This window comes from Choloepus didactylus, chromosome 10, assembly GCF_015220235.1.
Source record: "Choloepus didactylus isolate mChoDid1 chromosome 10, mChoDid1.pri, whole genome shotgun sequence".
NCBI lineage: Eukaryota > Metazoa > Chordata > Mammalia > Pilosa > Megalonychidae > Choloepus > Choloepus didactylus.
In genome coordinates, this window is record NC_051316.1 from 89043697 (window position 1) to 89058536 (window position 14840).

Consider the following 14840-nt stretch of genomic DNA (forward strand, 5'->3'; position numbering starts at 1 on the left):
CTTGATAAAGCAGGTAGGATGTGCATCACAGAAAGAGCTGGTGGGGTGAAGGGGGAGGAAACCAGCAGAAAACAGAGCATTTATTTTGGGGAAGAAGCAGTGAACAGGCTGGAACGGGAACCTTTCTACCTTTTCTCAGGAAAGAAAAACGTCTTGCATCCAGATAGAAGAATCAGAATTTCCTGTGCTCCAGAAAAGCCAGTTCTAAGTTGCCCAAATCTGGTCAAGTCTGCCCCACCTGTGTTTTAAAATTTATTCTGTCCAGCCTGGAAATAACATGACTGCAGGCTTTTTATATTGATAAATTCATTACATTATTAGGCAGCATCTTCTTTATATTTAGATTAATAACCTCATAATGATCACCTTTGCTGATTTAGATTGTGTCATTTTAAGAAATTATGGTTTAGATCAATCTTCTTTTTCCCCTTTCCCACTGCCCTCCCTGAATTATTCCTGAGGAGGAAACCAATTAATGGTAGCCTGACTGCTGTAATGCAACCTGCTCTACAATGTAGCGACGTCTAATGGAGTTTTAATTTCCCTATGGTGAGTCAATATTTGCTTTAAGAAAGAAAAATGTCACCATAAACCACTGCCCCAAATGAATTTGGTAGCACAGAGGGTGAGATGGTCTTCTTTTTTAGGTAAACAGTGCTGGAGAGAGGATATGGAGATGCGGGGCTTTGCGCTTCACAAATAGGGTTGCCACTTCAGACGATGGTGGTTATTAAATATTTTGCTTTGCAAATGCAGATGACTGTCAGAGACTCACCCACAGTTTAAAGGGTCTGAAACAAAGTCATTATAATACAGAAGAGGAACAATTTATTCCAGCCTTTTAATAACTTGTGGGAGTAGGGAGGGGAATAATATTAGGCACTACTGTTGGAAGACATTATGCTTCTTTCTTATTCCCCCAAACTAGGGTTGCATGTGGAAACCAAATCTTACTTTTTAAAAATGGTTTACACTTTTCAGTATCATGCGAGGAAATAAAGTTCTGCAATCCTCTCTCTCATAATAAGTCTGTCCAAAAATGATGTTGCTCATTCTGTTGAAAGATAGTTTCATTTCCTACTCAAAATTGGTATGAAAAATTTGCCTTGCCAAATGAACATTGTATACTGAACTTGTCAAATCCTTTCTCCTGACACAAATAAAAGATAACATCGGGTGGCAGCATGTAAAACAGCTCTGACAAGATAGCAAAGGGAGACAAAGAAATATACATATTTTTATTCTCTGTTTTAGAAGCTAGGGGTTGGGTTGGGGGGGAGTGGGGGTGGCCCAGGAACCAGCAGAATGACTGGCCAGCACTCGTGAGTGCTTCAGATAACAACTGAACAAGTCACTTTCATGTAGATTTTCAATACTATAATGACCCTGTTTCCAATTAGCCAAAACATGACAAAACCTCAACTTTTATAGCAGCAAAAGCTGCCAAGGAGAAGATCGCCTGAGTGACAAGGCTCTTCATTCAAAAGTTTACTGGTGCACCTTGTGGCTGTAATTAGTAGTTCTAACACAGTGGAAAATTATTCCAAGTGTGTTTAAAAATAAATAAGGTAAATGATCACCCTTTCATTAGATCTGTACTCACATCATGTATGTGACTTTTTTTTCCCATTAAAATTGTTGATTGAAGGCTGTTAGCTGTTTATCAGCTCCAAATTACATTTCTGCCCTCTTAGGGGCTGCCGCCCGTTAAAAACCACACCAGTGCCTAGTTAGTAACAAGAAAAGACTCCTAAAACTGCAATTTCAGAGGGAAAAACACAAGCAAGAAACCCAGATTGCACCTTCACGTCCCCAAAGGCATCACGCTTCTTTGTTCTGCTAAGAAAAATTAACCTCAATCTCAGCTCCAGGTCCCTAGATTGATTATCATAGTCATTTAAATACTGTAATCTCATTTTCAGCATCAGGAAAAGAAGAGGGGAAAAAGCATTGAGAGAGGGGAGAGAGGCCGGAGAGAGAAAGAGAGCAAGGGGGAAAAGGAGAAAACAGAATAAATTATCTGACAAAAGGAATCAGGCCTTTCTGCTCACAGAGCCTATTTCAGATCCTTCCACTTGATTGGAAAAGTTGATGAAGTTTAAATGAAGCAGAATTAGAACCTCAGGCCACTGAGTATTGATGGAGGCTACACAAGAATGTGCAATTCAATAGCTCTGATTTCAGTAGAAAACGAGAAAGGCCTAAATGGTATAATCTTCAATCAAATCTAACATCCACACTGACAAGGCAGGGTAATGAGTTAGGCCAGATCAGCCCTGTTGGTTAAAGAAATTAATCCCTCCCGCTGCCCTGAGACTGACTTTGAAGCCTATTGTGCAGGCCCCTTTCCCAGTCTATCTAAATGCTAACTAACTGGGAGGGTGAGCAAGACTGTGCTTTTCAATGTTGGCGCTAATCTGGTAACAATTTGCTCACACTGATTAGGGAGGTGGGGATGAGAGGGTTGGGGGCAATGGGCGTGAGAGGAGGAAGAAAAGGGGGAGGTCATTCCAGAATGCCTTGGTGGAGGTTTTACCCCAGCCCTCCTGACTCCCTTGCCAGCAGATGCACACATTTCAAATAACCTAAATTCCAGGCTTTCATGGGAAAGCAAGTTTCCAAGTTCCTTTTTTTCTTTATATTGTGTCTCTACTTAAAACTTTTAAGTGGTGATACCAAAAGTGCACACTTCTTAAACCTCCCAACCCAATTCTAGCCTCCCTCTCGTGGGTAAACACCCACTGCTTCCTTATTCATATTATATTCTCCATAGACTTACCCTCCAACCTTACCAAAACTCACAGCATCCAATTTCTCTCCTCATCTGGTAATTTTCTACACCCAAAATGACCTTCCTATTCCTCTCAGCATATCTGAGTCCTGCTTGACCTTCCAGCAACTCCACCAGGCTTTTCTGGACCACCCCAGGCCATGGGGCCCTCTAGCTCCTCCAAACTCTTTTTTAACAATCACTTACATCTGGGCCATTCCCTTGACCCTGTTCTTTTCAGATTTGGGCAGTCACCTTCCAGGTGTGTGTGCATGTGTGTGGTATGGCTGTAGCTGCCAACTAAACCATAAGATCCTTGAGAACAAGAAGTGCATCTCCAGACAAAGTTCACACTTTAGGTAGATGCAGATATAGATAGATAGATAGATAGATAGATAGATAGATAGATAGATAGATAGATAGATGATAGATAGATAGATAGATAGATAGACAGACTGGATTCTTCTCCTCCATCAGGACAAAGGAGTCTTCCAGGGTATTGGGCAGTATGGCATGACCTGTAAAGAGCCGGATGAACTATGGACTCCAGCAGGCCAAGGTGCATATTCCCAATCCTGCCATTTAACCTCTATTTGACCTTAGGCATGTTACTAAGTCTTTCTGAGCTCAAAACACTGACCTTGAAGAGCTAAGAGAATGTATATAAAAGGTCTGGCATTTGGTAGATACTCAATAAGTGGTGGTCATTGATGTCGCTAAGTTCTTTTGATTTGCACAGTCATTGTAAGCTCAGTCTCTGAAGTCACAGATCCAGCTCAAAGCTTGGCTCCTCTGCACATTATCTGGATGTCTGTGGGCAACTTGCATAGCCTCTGTAAGCTTCAGCTTCACCATTTGTAAGATGGGAATCAGAGTAGAGTAACCCTGTCTCATAGGAGCATTGCAAAGATTAAAATGAGTTGACACATAAGAAGGGCCCGCATAGTGCCTGTCACATAGTGGGCCCACTCCACAAAGGGCAGCTTCTATCAGCTGGCACAGTGGTGGTATCAGCTCACCAAATGGATCTACAGCCAAGAGCTTCCTGGAAACCCCCAGACCTCAGCCTCCTCCTCACACTCCTGCTACTGGAAAAGTCAGGCAGGGAGCATCCTGTGGGGCTATCCTGGGAGGATCCATTGTGAGAAGCAAACCTTGACTAAGAAAAGACAGAGCTTTCAGAACAGCCAGAGAGGCACTTTGCTTTTAGAAAGGGCTTTCAGAACAGCCAGAGAGGCACTTTGCTTTTAGAAAGGGAGTTTTTAAAAGACTTGCTTAAATCTCTGAATTTATGCCCACTGGGTGCCTACAGAGAGAGCAAAATCTTCAGTGACAGTTTATAGAGGTTTTGGAGGCAGCTGTGAAGCCCAGCACTCAGCCCTAAGGGACCCCTCAGAATTGCTCCAGCAAGTTCCCTCAAACGACTTGGAGAAAATACAGAATATGACAGATCCAGTGCTTCTTTAACTTGCAAAAAGTAAACAAATTGCAGTCGCTAACCTTAAAACATCGCGGCATGCATCCCACTGATTGGGGCTCCAAACCTCCAGACTATCATAGGAATAAGATGCAATTAATGCATCCATTCCAGGGAAGGAGGACGCTTGCCATTTTTCTCTAGGTAAAATGCAAGATCCTGGAGTTTGTTTCTGTTAGTGTCATCAACGCAGGGAGGCATGGTCGCTATGTAGACGCACTGTTGATTTCTGGACCTGTTTCTCAGCTCTCTGTTCTCGGTCTGGTTTATTCCACTTGCTGTGGCCTCTGAAGTTCTCTCAGCTGATTAGGGGCCCCATCGGATATGGCCTCTGACTCTCTGTCAACCTCCCTGTCAAACCTCCACTGGCACATCTCACTTCCCTGATGCTTCTTCCAGTCACCCCAGCCTCTTTCTCCAAAGCCTCAGCCTCCTTCTTGCCTTGGATCTTCTCACATAACCTCTTATTTTGCCTGAAACAGTCTCCTCCCACCCAAACAGTAACACACACATCCACCCTACCCCTAGCACTTCTTAAGTGACCAAATCTATTCATTTTATAAGACTGGCCTTAAACGTTACATCCTCAGGGATGGACTCCCTGGGTTACCAGCACCCTGGACTCCTTCACAGTACTGATCTCTAAGTAAGGAACAATTGGTTTATCATCTGTCTTCAGCAGGGCCTTGTAAGCTGCCTGCAGGCAGGGGAATAAGACTGTCTTGTCAGTCGAGGTACCCTCAAGGCTCAGCACAATGCCTGGCACAAAGCCCCAAAATAAACATTTTACAAATGATCGAATGGGCTCCAGGTGGTTCTCAGGGGAGAAGACTTTCAGGAGTGTTGGAATCAAGGCTTAGAGACATTTAGGGACTTGCCCAAAGTTTTATGGCCAAGGAGTATGTGCAGTAAGTAGACCGTCAGCTCACCATTGTAGTCCTAATGCCTGGTGTGCTTGGCCCAAGGGAAGTGTGCAATGCTTACTGGATGGATGGATGGATGGATGGATGAATGAACAAATGAACAACACGTAGCCTGGAGAAGAACTGAGGACTCTCAAGTCTGGGTGATTCAGTGATTTTTTTTTCTCTCCTCCTTCCCGCTGAACACATTATTCCTTTTCCTGGAAAGCTTTTTCTCCCACGGTGAAAAACAGATCTAACGAAGCCTCATCTTCAGGGTCCCTGACTTGCTTGGGCCCACTTCAAGGCCTTGAACCTAGATTTATATTCATCATTTTGTATTCTGTTTCTTAAAGAGGGATCCCAAAATTATATAAGCTCCAGGCCATACAAAGAGGATACACCTCTGCCCCCAACTCGCCAGCTCCCTACACAACTAACCAATCTTTGTATCAAAATTCAGCTCAGTGTTGGTGGGGGTAGCACAACATTGTAAATATAAATGATGCCATTGAATTGTACACTTAAAAATGCTTAAAATGGCTTATGTAAATATATATCACCACAAAATTTTAACATTTAAAGTAAAAGGGGTTCAGCTCAAGCCATCTAGTCTGGAGACCTTCCCTTGCTTCCTCTCAACCAGCTGGAGCTGCCCTGAGTGCACGGATCCCATCCAGGCAGCTATCACTGCATCTATACCACTTGGCTGGTTATTTTTATTCATGCCTATTTCTGCCTACTAGATCATAAACTCTTTGAGGGCAAAGCCTAGACCCAGGTTGGTTTACCCCTATATCCTTGGTGCCTAATGCTGTGCCTGCTGCACAGTAGGTTAGTTAAAGCAATGAGTGAATGAATGCATCTCCTGTTTCTTGCCTCACAGTGCTCACAGAATCACCAAGCTGTTGTTCTGTCTACTCTTTCTGAAAACACCTTGCACATTTCAGACACCCTGCTTTTGCTCAAGCCAACCTCGCTCCAGGTGCTCTCCCTCTCCTGTCCATCGACTAGAATCCAACCCATTCTACAACCCCAGCCCAACTCCACAAGCTCCCCGAGCTGCACTGAGCATTCCAACGCCATTCCTGCCTTAACTCCTAAATATGGCATTCCTAGCCTCTCATCAACAATCATTCCACCTTTAATAACTTTTATTATTGGTTTTAAGGTGTGCAGTCCCATTCTCCCCCAACCGAGCCATAAACGCCTTGGTAACAAATTTTAAACCTTTTGTGTTTCCACTAGTACCGTACACATTGTAGGTGTTGGATAAATATTGGCTCATTGATTGAGGGGTTTATTAACACTTCAAATACATACCAAAAATTGCCAGCTTGTCTGTTCTTAAAAATCCGGGAGACAGAAAACATGAATGCAATTGTACATAATAGGAATATTATGACCTGGCAACATGGCCAAATTCACTATTGTCAAGTAAAAATGACTAACAAAACTGTCAGCAAATTTTCTAATTCCCTCAAAAAAAAAAAAAAGTTATGGCAAAAGATCACCTCTCGCAATGTCTTCTGCAACAATTCCGTCTTTACTGGGAGGCTGGGGCATCTGAGCTGCAGCTAACTGAGGCTTTCTCTCTGCTACAGAGCTGTGGGTAGGACACAATGCTAATGGTTACAAATGTCAAGCCTACGGGCAGGGGTAAGGAGTTTCACTAATGCTAGACTTTGAAATCAAAGAGCTTTCATTCTTCTGGACAAACTCAAAAGATTTTGATCAACACAAAGAAATTTACCTTGTATGCTTCTGAGTTCATTGGTCTCCAAAATATGTATTGTTTGGTTCATATAAGAGATCAAATGTCCCTTTTTTTTGGCTCCTTGTCCTCTACAACCCTTTTGGTGGGCTCTTCTCCATTCTGTATGCTACTTGTGCTGACCTTTCTGCTCCTTGACCCATGTCAGTTTCTTGACCGAACCCTGATGTGCCTTTAAATTATTGGGTGGAAAATACAGCTGTTTTCTTTATAAAGCACATTTATTTACTTCCCTGAAATGCTGTATTTAGTGCCACAGTGAGAGCATAAGATCTGCAATGGGAATCTGGCCTACTTTGAGTTTATTTCTGGTGTACCAAACCATTTCCATTTTAAATATTAGATTAGTTCATGCTGAGGAAAAACAGAACTAAACCAAACCCTTGGAAGTTGGTGGGCCAGGGAAAGCTTGCACAGTAATCAGTGACTACTCAACAAGCCAGCCCCTATGCTAATGCATGTATCTACTGAAGTATTGAGCCACACTGCTGTATGGATTGCTGGAAATGTGTCTTTCCTTTTTTTTTTTAACTATAACATGGGTGAGACTAGAGATAGACAAGCCCCAGACAAAGGCTGGTGAACTTATGCAAGCTACAACACTGAGGGAAAATAAATTAATTCAAAAAAGGGGATTTAAAATAGCTATAAAATGCATGGGAGGAGGGGAAACAGAAGCAAATGATGGATAGAGAGGCAATTAAAACCAAACTGTCTCATTTTTGTACTCTTTGCACCATGGGTGAACTAATAATGAATTTCTCACGTGTTTAAGTCTTCTAGTTCAGGGTCTCAACTTTGCCACTATTGACATTTGGAGCTGGATGAGTCTTTGTTGTGGGGGATTGTCCTGTGCATTGAAGGGTGTTCAGCAGCAGCCTTGGCTTCTATCCACTGGATGCCAGTAACACCCCCTCCCCAGTTGTGACAACCAAAAATGTCTCCAGACTTTGCCAATGTTTTCTCAGGGACAGAATTAACCCTGGCTGAGAACCTCTGGTCCAACTCCAGAATGCCATAAGCTATCATATAATCTTGTGTCTTGGTTAAATTGGTTCTTCATTTCCACCCTGAGAAGCAGGCAAGGTAGACATTAGTAACCACACTTCACAGACAAGGAAACTGAGGGTCAAAACATTTGCCCAAAAACACTCAAGAGCAAGCATGGGATGGGAGCTAGAAACTGGATTGTTTTCACCCTCAACCAAGATGCTCCCATCTGCTCCAGGGCACACAGTTTCAGGAAACACAAGATGGGATGGGTGACAGTATCTTTCAACGAGAGAACCAAAGAGGGGGAAAGTAAGCACTTAGGTGGATTTGTCGCATTATAAATTTATTTTTGTAAGTTCAAATGTATAACATGACTTAAAGTAAAATCAATTGATGAGATGAATGAGGTTGTTTTGAGGAATATAAATATTTGGAATACTTGTTGAGTGCCCTCCTGGGCTGGGCACTATTTTCGCCACCTCTTTGAAACCTCACAACTTTCTCAGGGGCCGGGTGCTATCATTTCCCCCGTTTATGGTGAGGAAACTGAAGCTCAATGTGTAAGCAACCTTACAGACACATAGAAGTAAGTAGCTGAGACAGAAGTCATACTTGGATGTGCCTGCCTCCAACACCTGCAGTCTAAACTGCTTCCCTGGCCTTTCTCTCATTGATAATAAAAGATATCTCATTTTATATCTCATTAGTATAAACTGACTTATTGGGGAACCAACTTATTTCTAAACATTTTTGTTGCTGGCTATATGACAACAATAGCTGCAATCTGGAATCGTTTTAAACAGTCTAATGTACATCCTCATTTACTTTTACATATTCAGGAGTTTGAGAGAAGAGCCAAGGGACAATTTTATTTTAAGTTGAATTGCTACCGATGACTAACAAATGCTGGCATTTGTTTATAAGTACAAAAGTCAAGTGAGAAGCGCCCAACACTTACAATATACGCTAAAACCAACCAAAATGCTGTACTGCTATGTAGTTGTTGTGCCTTTGCTTGCTTTTGCCCAATCAACCATAGTTTCCGGAAGAAGAAAGCAAGAGCCCAAGAGATGGGTCTGTATCTGGAGCCTGGTTCCCAGGGACCATGGCAGAGTGCTCAGCACGCTGTTCTACACGAGTAGATTCACCCTGGCCTGAAACCCAGAAAGACGCATGCTTGGTTATAATCTTCCCAGTCTGTGACACATTTACAAGCAGTTGAAACACACATGCAGAACTAACACCCCAAACTAGTAAACCTGAAAGCCTAACTAATGTTGGTGGTCTCCAGTGTTTGCATTTGGTATAGAATACATTTAATTGTGTTTACTTTTTATTATACTCTTTAAATAGTTAAAATTACATTTTTGTACAAAACAGTGCAAATCAGACATTTATGAAACCTCTAATGCTTCTGGAGCCCATAGGACACTTTGAAAACCACTGCAGTAGAAAATAGGGTTTTGAAATTTTGTCTGCAAGGGGCCAGCTGTAAATCGAGCCAATTCGGTCTTTCAAGTAAGGAATTATACAATGGAACAACACTTTAGACTGGAAGGCTTTGGAAGGTGCCAGTGGCAGTCTCTGGCTTGTTCACCCCAGCTTCAGAACTCTTCCTGCAGGAACAAGCCTTCCCAGGGAGCTGCACAGTGTCCTGAGAGCCATGAAATCAGAAGGTGGCTCGAGTGCAATAGGAGGAACACAAATTCCGAGTTCTTATCTTCATTAATGCTTCAAAGCCAAAGCACCCTTTTCTCAAAGGGACAAAGAGGAAGGCGGGCTCCTCTGTCAGAGCGGCTGCCCCTGGGGAGGTGACGAAAAACCAGAAACAGGGAGCAACTCGGCTTTCTGAAATGGCCTTGGCGCTGGGCGGGGAGATTAACGCACTGCTTCAGCTCCCACTCGCTGAAGGGTGTACCTGGGTACCAGGAAAGTGAAGCCTTTGATTTAAAAATGAGAAGAAAAAAGGAACAAGAAAGAGTTGCAAAGATAGATAAACCCACTGCTTTCCATAGAAACACAAAATCTACTCACTGGCCAGCCGATAAGGCGCCGCTAGGATGGGCGGCTCATTTTTAATCCCTTCCCAGCATTTTCTCTTATTATATTGTAATTGAATGTAAAATGATTCCAAAAATCAGACATATAGTCTCTTCAGCAGAAAAAGCTGAATGTAACAGACATTTTAGTCAAACATGATAAAAATACTGACCCATACTGGGATATCTGTACAACCATATGCTTGTCTGCCTGCCTTCTTTACATTTGTCTTTCTCTACGTGTTTCCGTTCAGCAGCATCAATATTTATTAGAGATGTTAAGCTTTAAGTGGGCATGGTGTGATTACCTAATTGACTAGGGCATCCAATTTGAACACACTGACTCTAAATAAATGTTTCTTTAGGATGATGTTCATAATAATCCCAGTAGCAATGCTGAGTCTCATAAACTAGAACTCAAACTGAGATGAAAACCAAAGAATTCTTAGGATTTAAGGAGAGTGGAATCATTTGGCCCCAGGGAATGGGTTTTTTCCATTCTCCTCAACCGGGATCTGAATCTGCCTCTTCACCCTTCAAGGTCTAATTCCCTATCTCTTCTTTCATAAAGCCGTCCTGAGTCCTGCCCAGGGCTCTTTCCTCAAAAATCTTAACCTTTCTGGGTAATGCAATTCATTTGGTACTTAGAAAGCATGACTCATGAAATTGCTTATTACTTGTTTGGTGTGTGTGATTGTCCGTATTTAACAAAAAGAGCTAATATTTTAGTCCTGTGAGCTTTCTTTATGGCAGGCACTGTGCTAAGCAATATATACATAAGCCACATCTCCCCAACTAAATAGTTAACACCTTCTGAACAAGGGCTGAGTTCTACACTTGTTTCTATGCCCCCAAGAGATCTTAGGATGGGGCTAGGCACTTGGTAAACATTCAAAAAGTATTTCTTGGCTGTCAACAAATCCCAAGAAATTAGTAGAACTCACTTTGCAAAGAATGTTGAGTGCAATGATATTGGGATCAGATTCATTTGTGAACATTTTTTGCCTGCTCTCTGTACAGGATGAAACCAGTCTAGAGTGTCATTAATTAACTGATTGTGTTGTTGTGAAAAGAGCATGGAGCTGGAGGCCCAAGTTCCATCCCACCTCTATCCCTAGGTCAATGTGAGAGACCAACTCGGGTGAATCTCTTCCTCTCTCTGAGCCTTAGTAGCCTCAAAAAACGAGTGGGACTAGCTGTTAACCTACCTTCCAGCCCCTAAAGCTGTGATACTATGACTCTATTTTACAAATGCATACACTTCCTATTTGTGACATAAACCTCCAAAGAAAAACAATGTCCATAATAAATTATGAAAAAATCAGGCACCATGATCATTTGCACTTTCTAAGGGCACTCAATTCAATAAATTCCACCCCTGTACAATGCCTGTCTTTCCGGGGCAACAGAAGATTCAAGGCTGACAGCGGAGCAAACCAAGCAGTCTCTCCCTATAATTGTATTGACAGGATATCAGCTGAGTCCCGACAGCAGGAAGGGTGAACCCCTGACAGGTTCTGTGAAGGAGCCTTGAACGCTATTGTAGCAGGATTCTATGTGGAGTCACAGAATTCTGGGGAGGGAGAATCCAAGCAGGGAGAAGCTTGGTTTTTTTCTCTATTTAATTTTATTCTTCCCAGAGAGTCACATTTGAAGGAAAACTGGCTAACTGCGCATCACTATATAAAGTAGCACAGAAGCCCTTTCTAATGAAAAACATTAATATAACCATCCATAGCTTTTTGTGGCTACATGAAACATCAAGTCGATTCAATCACTCCCATTAAATAACCAATCGGTTTGGTTTTAAATGAGGAAAATGTTTGTTGAGCATTTGGAGATAAAACACCTGCTTGGTTGCCTGAGTTTTTCACTTGGTTACTGTGGCATCTTGCAGACATCTTCTTGAATAACTGATGTGTACAGGTCCTGTTAAATTCCATGGGTGGGAAATAGCAGTGTTGGGTTTGTTCAGTCAGTGTTTTTGCATTTTAACTGGAAAAAAAACAAACAAACACTGATCCTATTCACTAGAGAAAACAATCCAGGCAACAACCCCCCAATATTGTGGAACAAATGACTATTTCTATGGTTTTATGTTCTTCCAGTATAGACACACAGCTTCAGGTTCAGATTTATACAGATGAAACAACGATATACTTCAGTTCCAATAATTCTCATAAAGACACCCAAGGCAGAGGGCAGCCCTGACTTCTGTCACTCAGAATGAGAAAGCACAAAGTAAAACCAGGTCTGAAAGTGCCCTGGCCAAACAGCCATGGTGAGGAACCCCGCAAGCCAGGCCTCAAGAAAAATTTCAGTAACACCTAAAAAATATTATTTTAAAGGCGTTTCACAAGCATGAATACTTTCAATTTTCTCCTTTCCTTTAAAGCTAAAAACCCCAAAATTTTTCATAGTTTAAATTTTCTTTAAAGTATAAGAGGCTGTTTGGAGTGATACAAATGATCCTAGTTTAGGAATTGGTGAACGTAGCTTCTAACCCAGATTCTGCAAAACACACACCAGAGAGAGCTTCAGTTTCCTCGTTTTTAAAAAGGGGGTTGGAAAAATGACTGTCAAGTTTCCTTTCAGCTCTCGAATTCTTGTCAAACTTTTATCTAGGTCTAGTTTTAGTAGCAAGGTTAGAAAATCTTACAGGAGTGGTAAATAGCAAAAGGTGGACACATTCTTAACTGCTACGTGAGGGACCTTACCACTGGTTAAGAACCATCAAAAATTTAAAGGGAAAGGCTGCCCCCTGGCTGCCCTCCATAGGAGACGCACATCCCGTTTTCAATTGTGAGAGAGCACCGGAATGCACAGCCTGCAGCCCGGGTGCAGTCACCACAGACCAGGGACGTCCTGCTTGGGATCCCTGACCCTGAAGACAGAACCTCAGCCATGGGTCTCTCACCCCCTGTACATTTCCAACCCTAAGCTCAGTTTTAGGAATTGAATTTTTCCTGGAAGATGTTTAGCTAGTGCCATCCAGAGGCCAAAAAAAAAAACAGGGGTTAGGAGGTGTGGGGGTGTTCATATGCGGTTCAGGGTAAGCATCACATACGACTCATTCGCTATGGAAAATATCTCCACGTCACATCCTTCATTTGATATTTAAGTAGGAAGGAGTTGGCCCACTAGCAGCTACTTGAGTACCACAATAATAATCAGAAGCAGTGGATTTGATTCTCCCCTTTGATCTTATAATGGGGAACTGCATCTGCTCCAGCTGTCTGCTGAGAGTGGCTCTTCTCAGCTAGAAATAAGTGAAGGACCTTTTTCACTTTGGGAGGCCTAAGAAAGAGTGCATATTCGATAGAAGGCACTGCAAGGAAGGGAAGAGGAAAGCCACAGTGTTTTAGTAGGAGGTTATTAACTCAGCTGATTACAGTATAAAGTTAAAACCCAAATTCTCTGTTCCACCACCACCACCACCACCACCATTACCAACACCCCCCCCCAAAAAAAAAAAACACAAACAACAACCAACAAAACCCTCTTGGAGCTAATCAGAGCCTGACACTCAGATAAATAATTGTTGGTTACCAATGGTTAACCACTGCGCCTTCCACCTCCGGCATCTGAGGAAACTACATGCATTTTTAAAAGCATACTGCCCTCCAGTGGCACAAGATAAATTTGCTCTATGTCTCGCTCCCTAACAACCCCGCCAACACACAACTTCACTTGTACTGTGGCCCCAGAAGGCGTGGCAGTGCCATATTTGATTTGTGCCCTGTGTGCACGGTCCATCCGAGTGTTCGGAGATCACCAGGCAGGTAATCGTGAAACTAGAGTGAGGGAATGTGCAATATAAGAAGAAGATGATCTAGTTAGAAACCGTAGCTCCCTTGCTCCTGCGGGGCCTCCTAGTGCAGCACTTCACGTTTTTTTCTCCTGGAATTGTGATTCTGAATAAGTAAAAGTAAGTTTGGGAGGATGTTAACTGGTGAGGTAATGTTGTCAGGGGAGACACAGGAACACCTGCAGCAGCGTGCCAGGGAAAATGAAGCCGAGGCCTGCACTGCGAAGGACAGAGACTGGGCGTGTGCGACCACCCTGCGGGCTCACCGGCCAGCTCCAGGGGGAAAAGCAGCACCCAATAGGGTGGGCTTGCCATGTGTCAGGCGCTGTGTAAGCGTTTCCGCAGGGATCACCCTATTCGTTGTTCCGAATCACCCCCTTTAATGGGAGCAATTACCATCCACCCCACTTTGAGGATGAGGAAACCAGAGCTCAGTGATGCGACTTGCCTGGGGCCGCCCGGGAGTCCAGGCCTGTCGGGATCAGAGCTGGAGTCCCTAAAGCTGAGTGGCCCAGGTCCACGGCGGATGGAAGCGAGGGGGCGAGAGCGAAGGGGTGGTGGGCATCTGGTCAGCTCACCTTGACGATGAGCGGGTTCTGAAACATGGAATCCCGCACGACCCCCAGCCTCTCGTTCTCCATGCCAGGCCGGATGTCGACCACGGTCAGGGGCCGCCGCGGGGGCGGGCAAATCTGACTGACCGTGCGGCGCACTGGCTGCTGCTTCTTCCATCGCTTCAGGTCCTGGCAGGAGGTCGTGGCCTCTGGCATCCTGGGCAAAGCCGGGGAGTCGGCGGGTTGGGTGGCGCCTCCCGGCGTCGGGCCCAGCGCAGAGCTCCGAGGTGCTCACCACACTCCCCGGACCGCTCCACCCGGATCTCAGGGCCGGGGACCCTCCGAAGCGGGGCGAGCCCACCCCGTGCCGCCTCCTCGATGAAAGGAGCGGGAAAGCTCTATGTAAGCTCTGTGTAAACCCCATCGGCTCCTCAGAGTGCCTTTTGGGCGCCACGCTGCAAATTAGGAGAGGAGAGAAATTCAAAACTACTCCTTGAGGACGAATGGAACGGTCCATCTCCGT

General features: G+C 43.8%; 1 protein-coding gene across 1 annotated transcript in view; it reads right to left on the reverse strand.

Annotated features, from left to right (window-relative positions):
• Positions 1-14625, reverse strand: part of CFAP77 (cilia and flagella associated protein 77) — a 159951-nt gene extending 145326 nt beyond the window's left edge. The window contains exon 1 of the mRNA XM_037797451.1: positions 14342-14625. Coding sequence (XP_037653379.1) covers positions 14342-14533 — 192 coding nt within the window. The 5' untranslated portion in view covers positions 14534-14625. The remainder of the gene's footprint in view (positions 1-14341) is intronic.
• Positions 14626-14840: the final 215 nt, after the last annotated feature.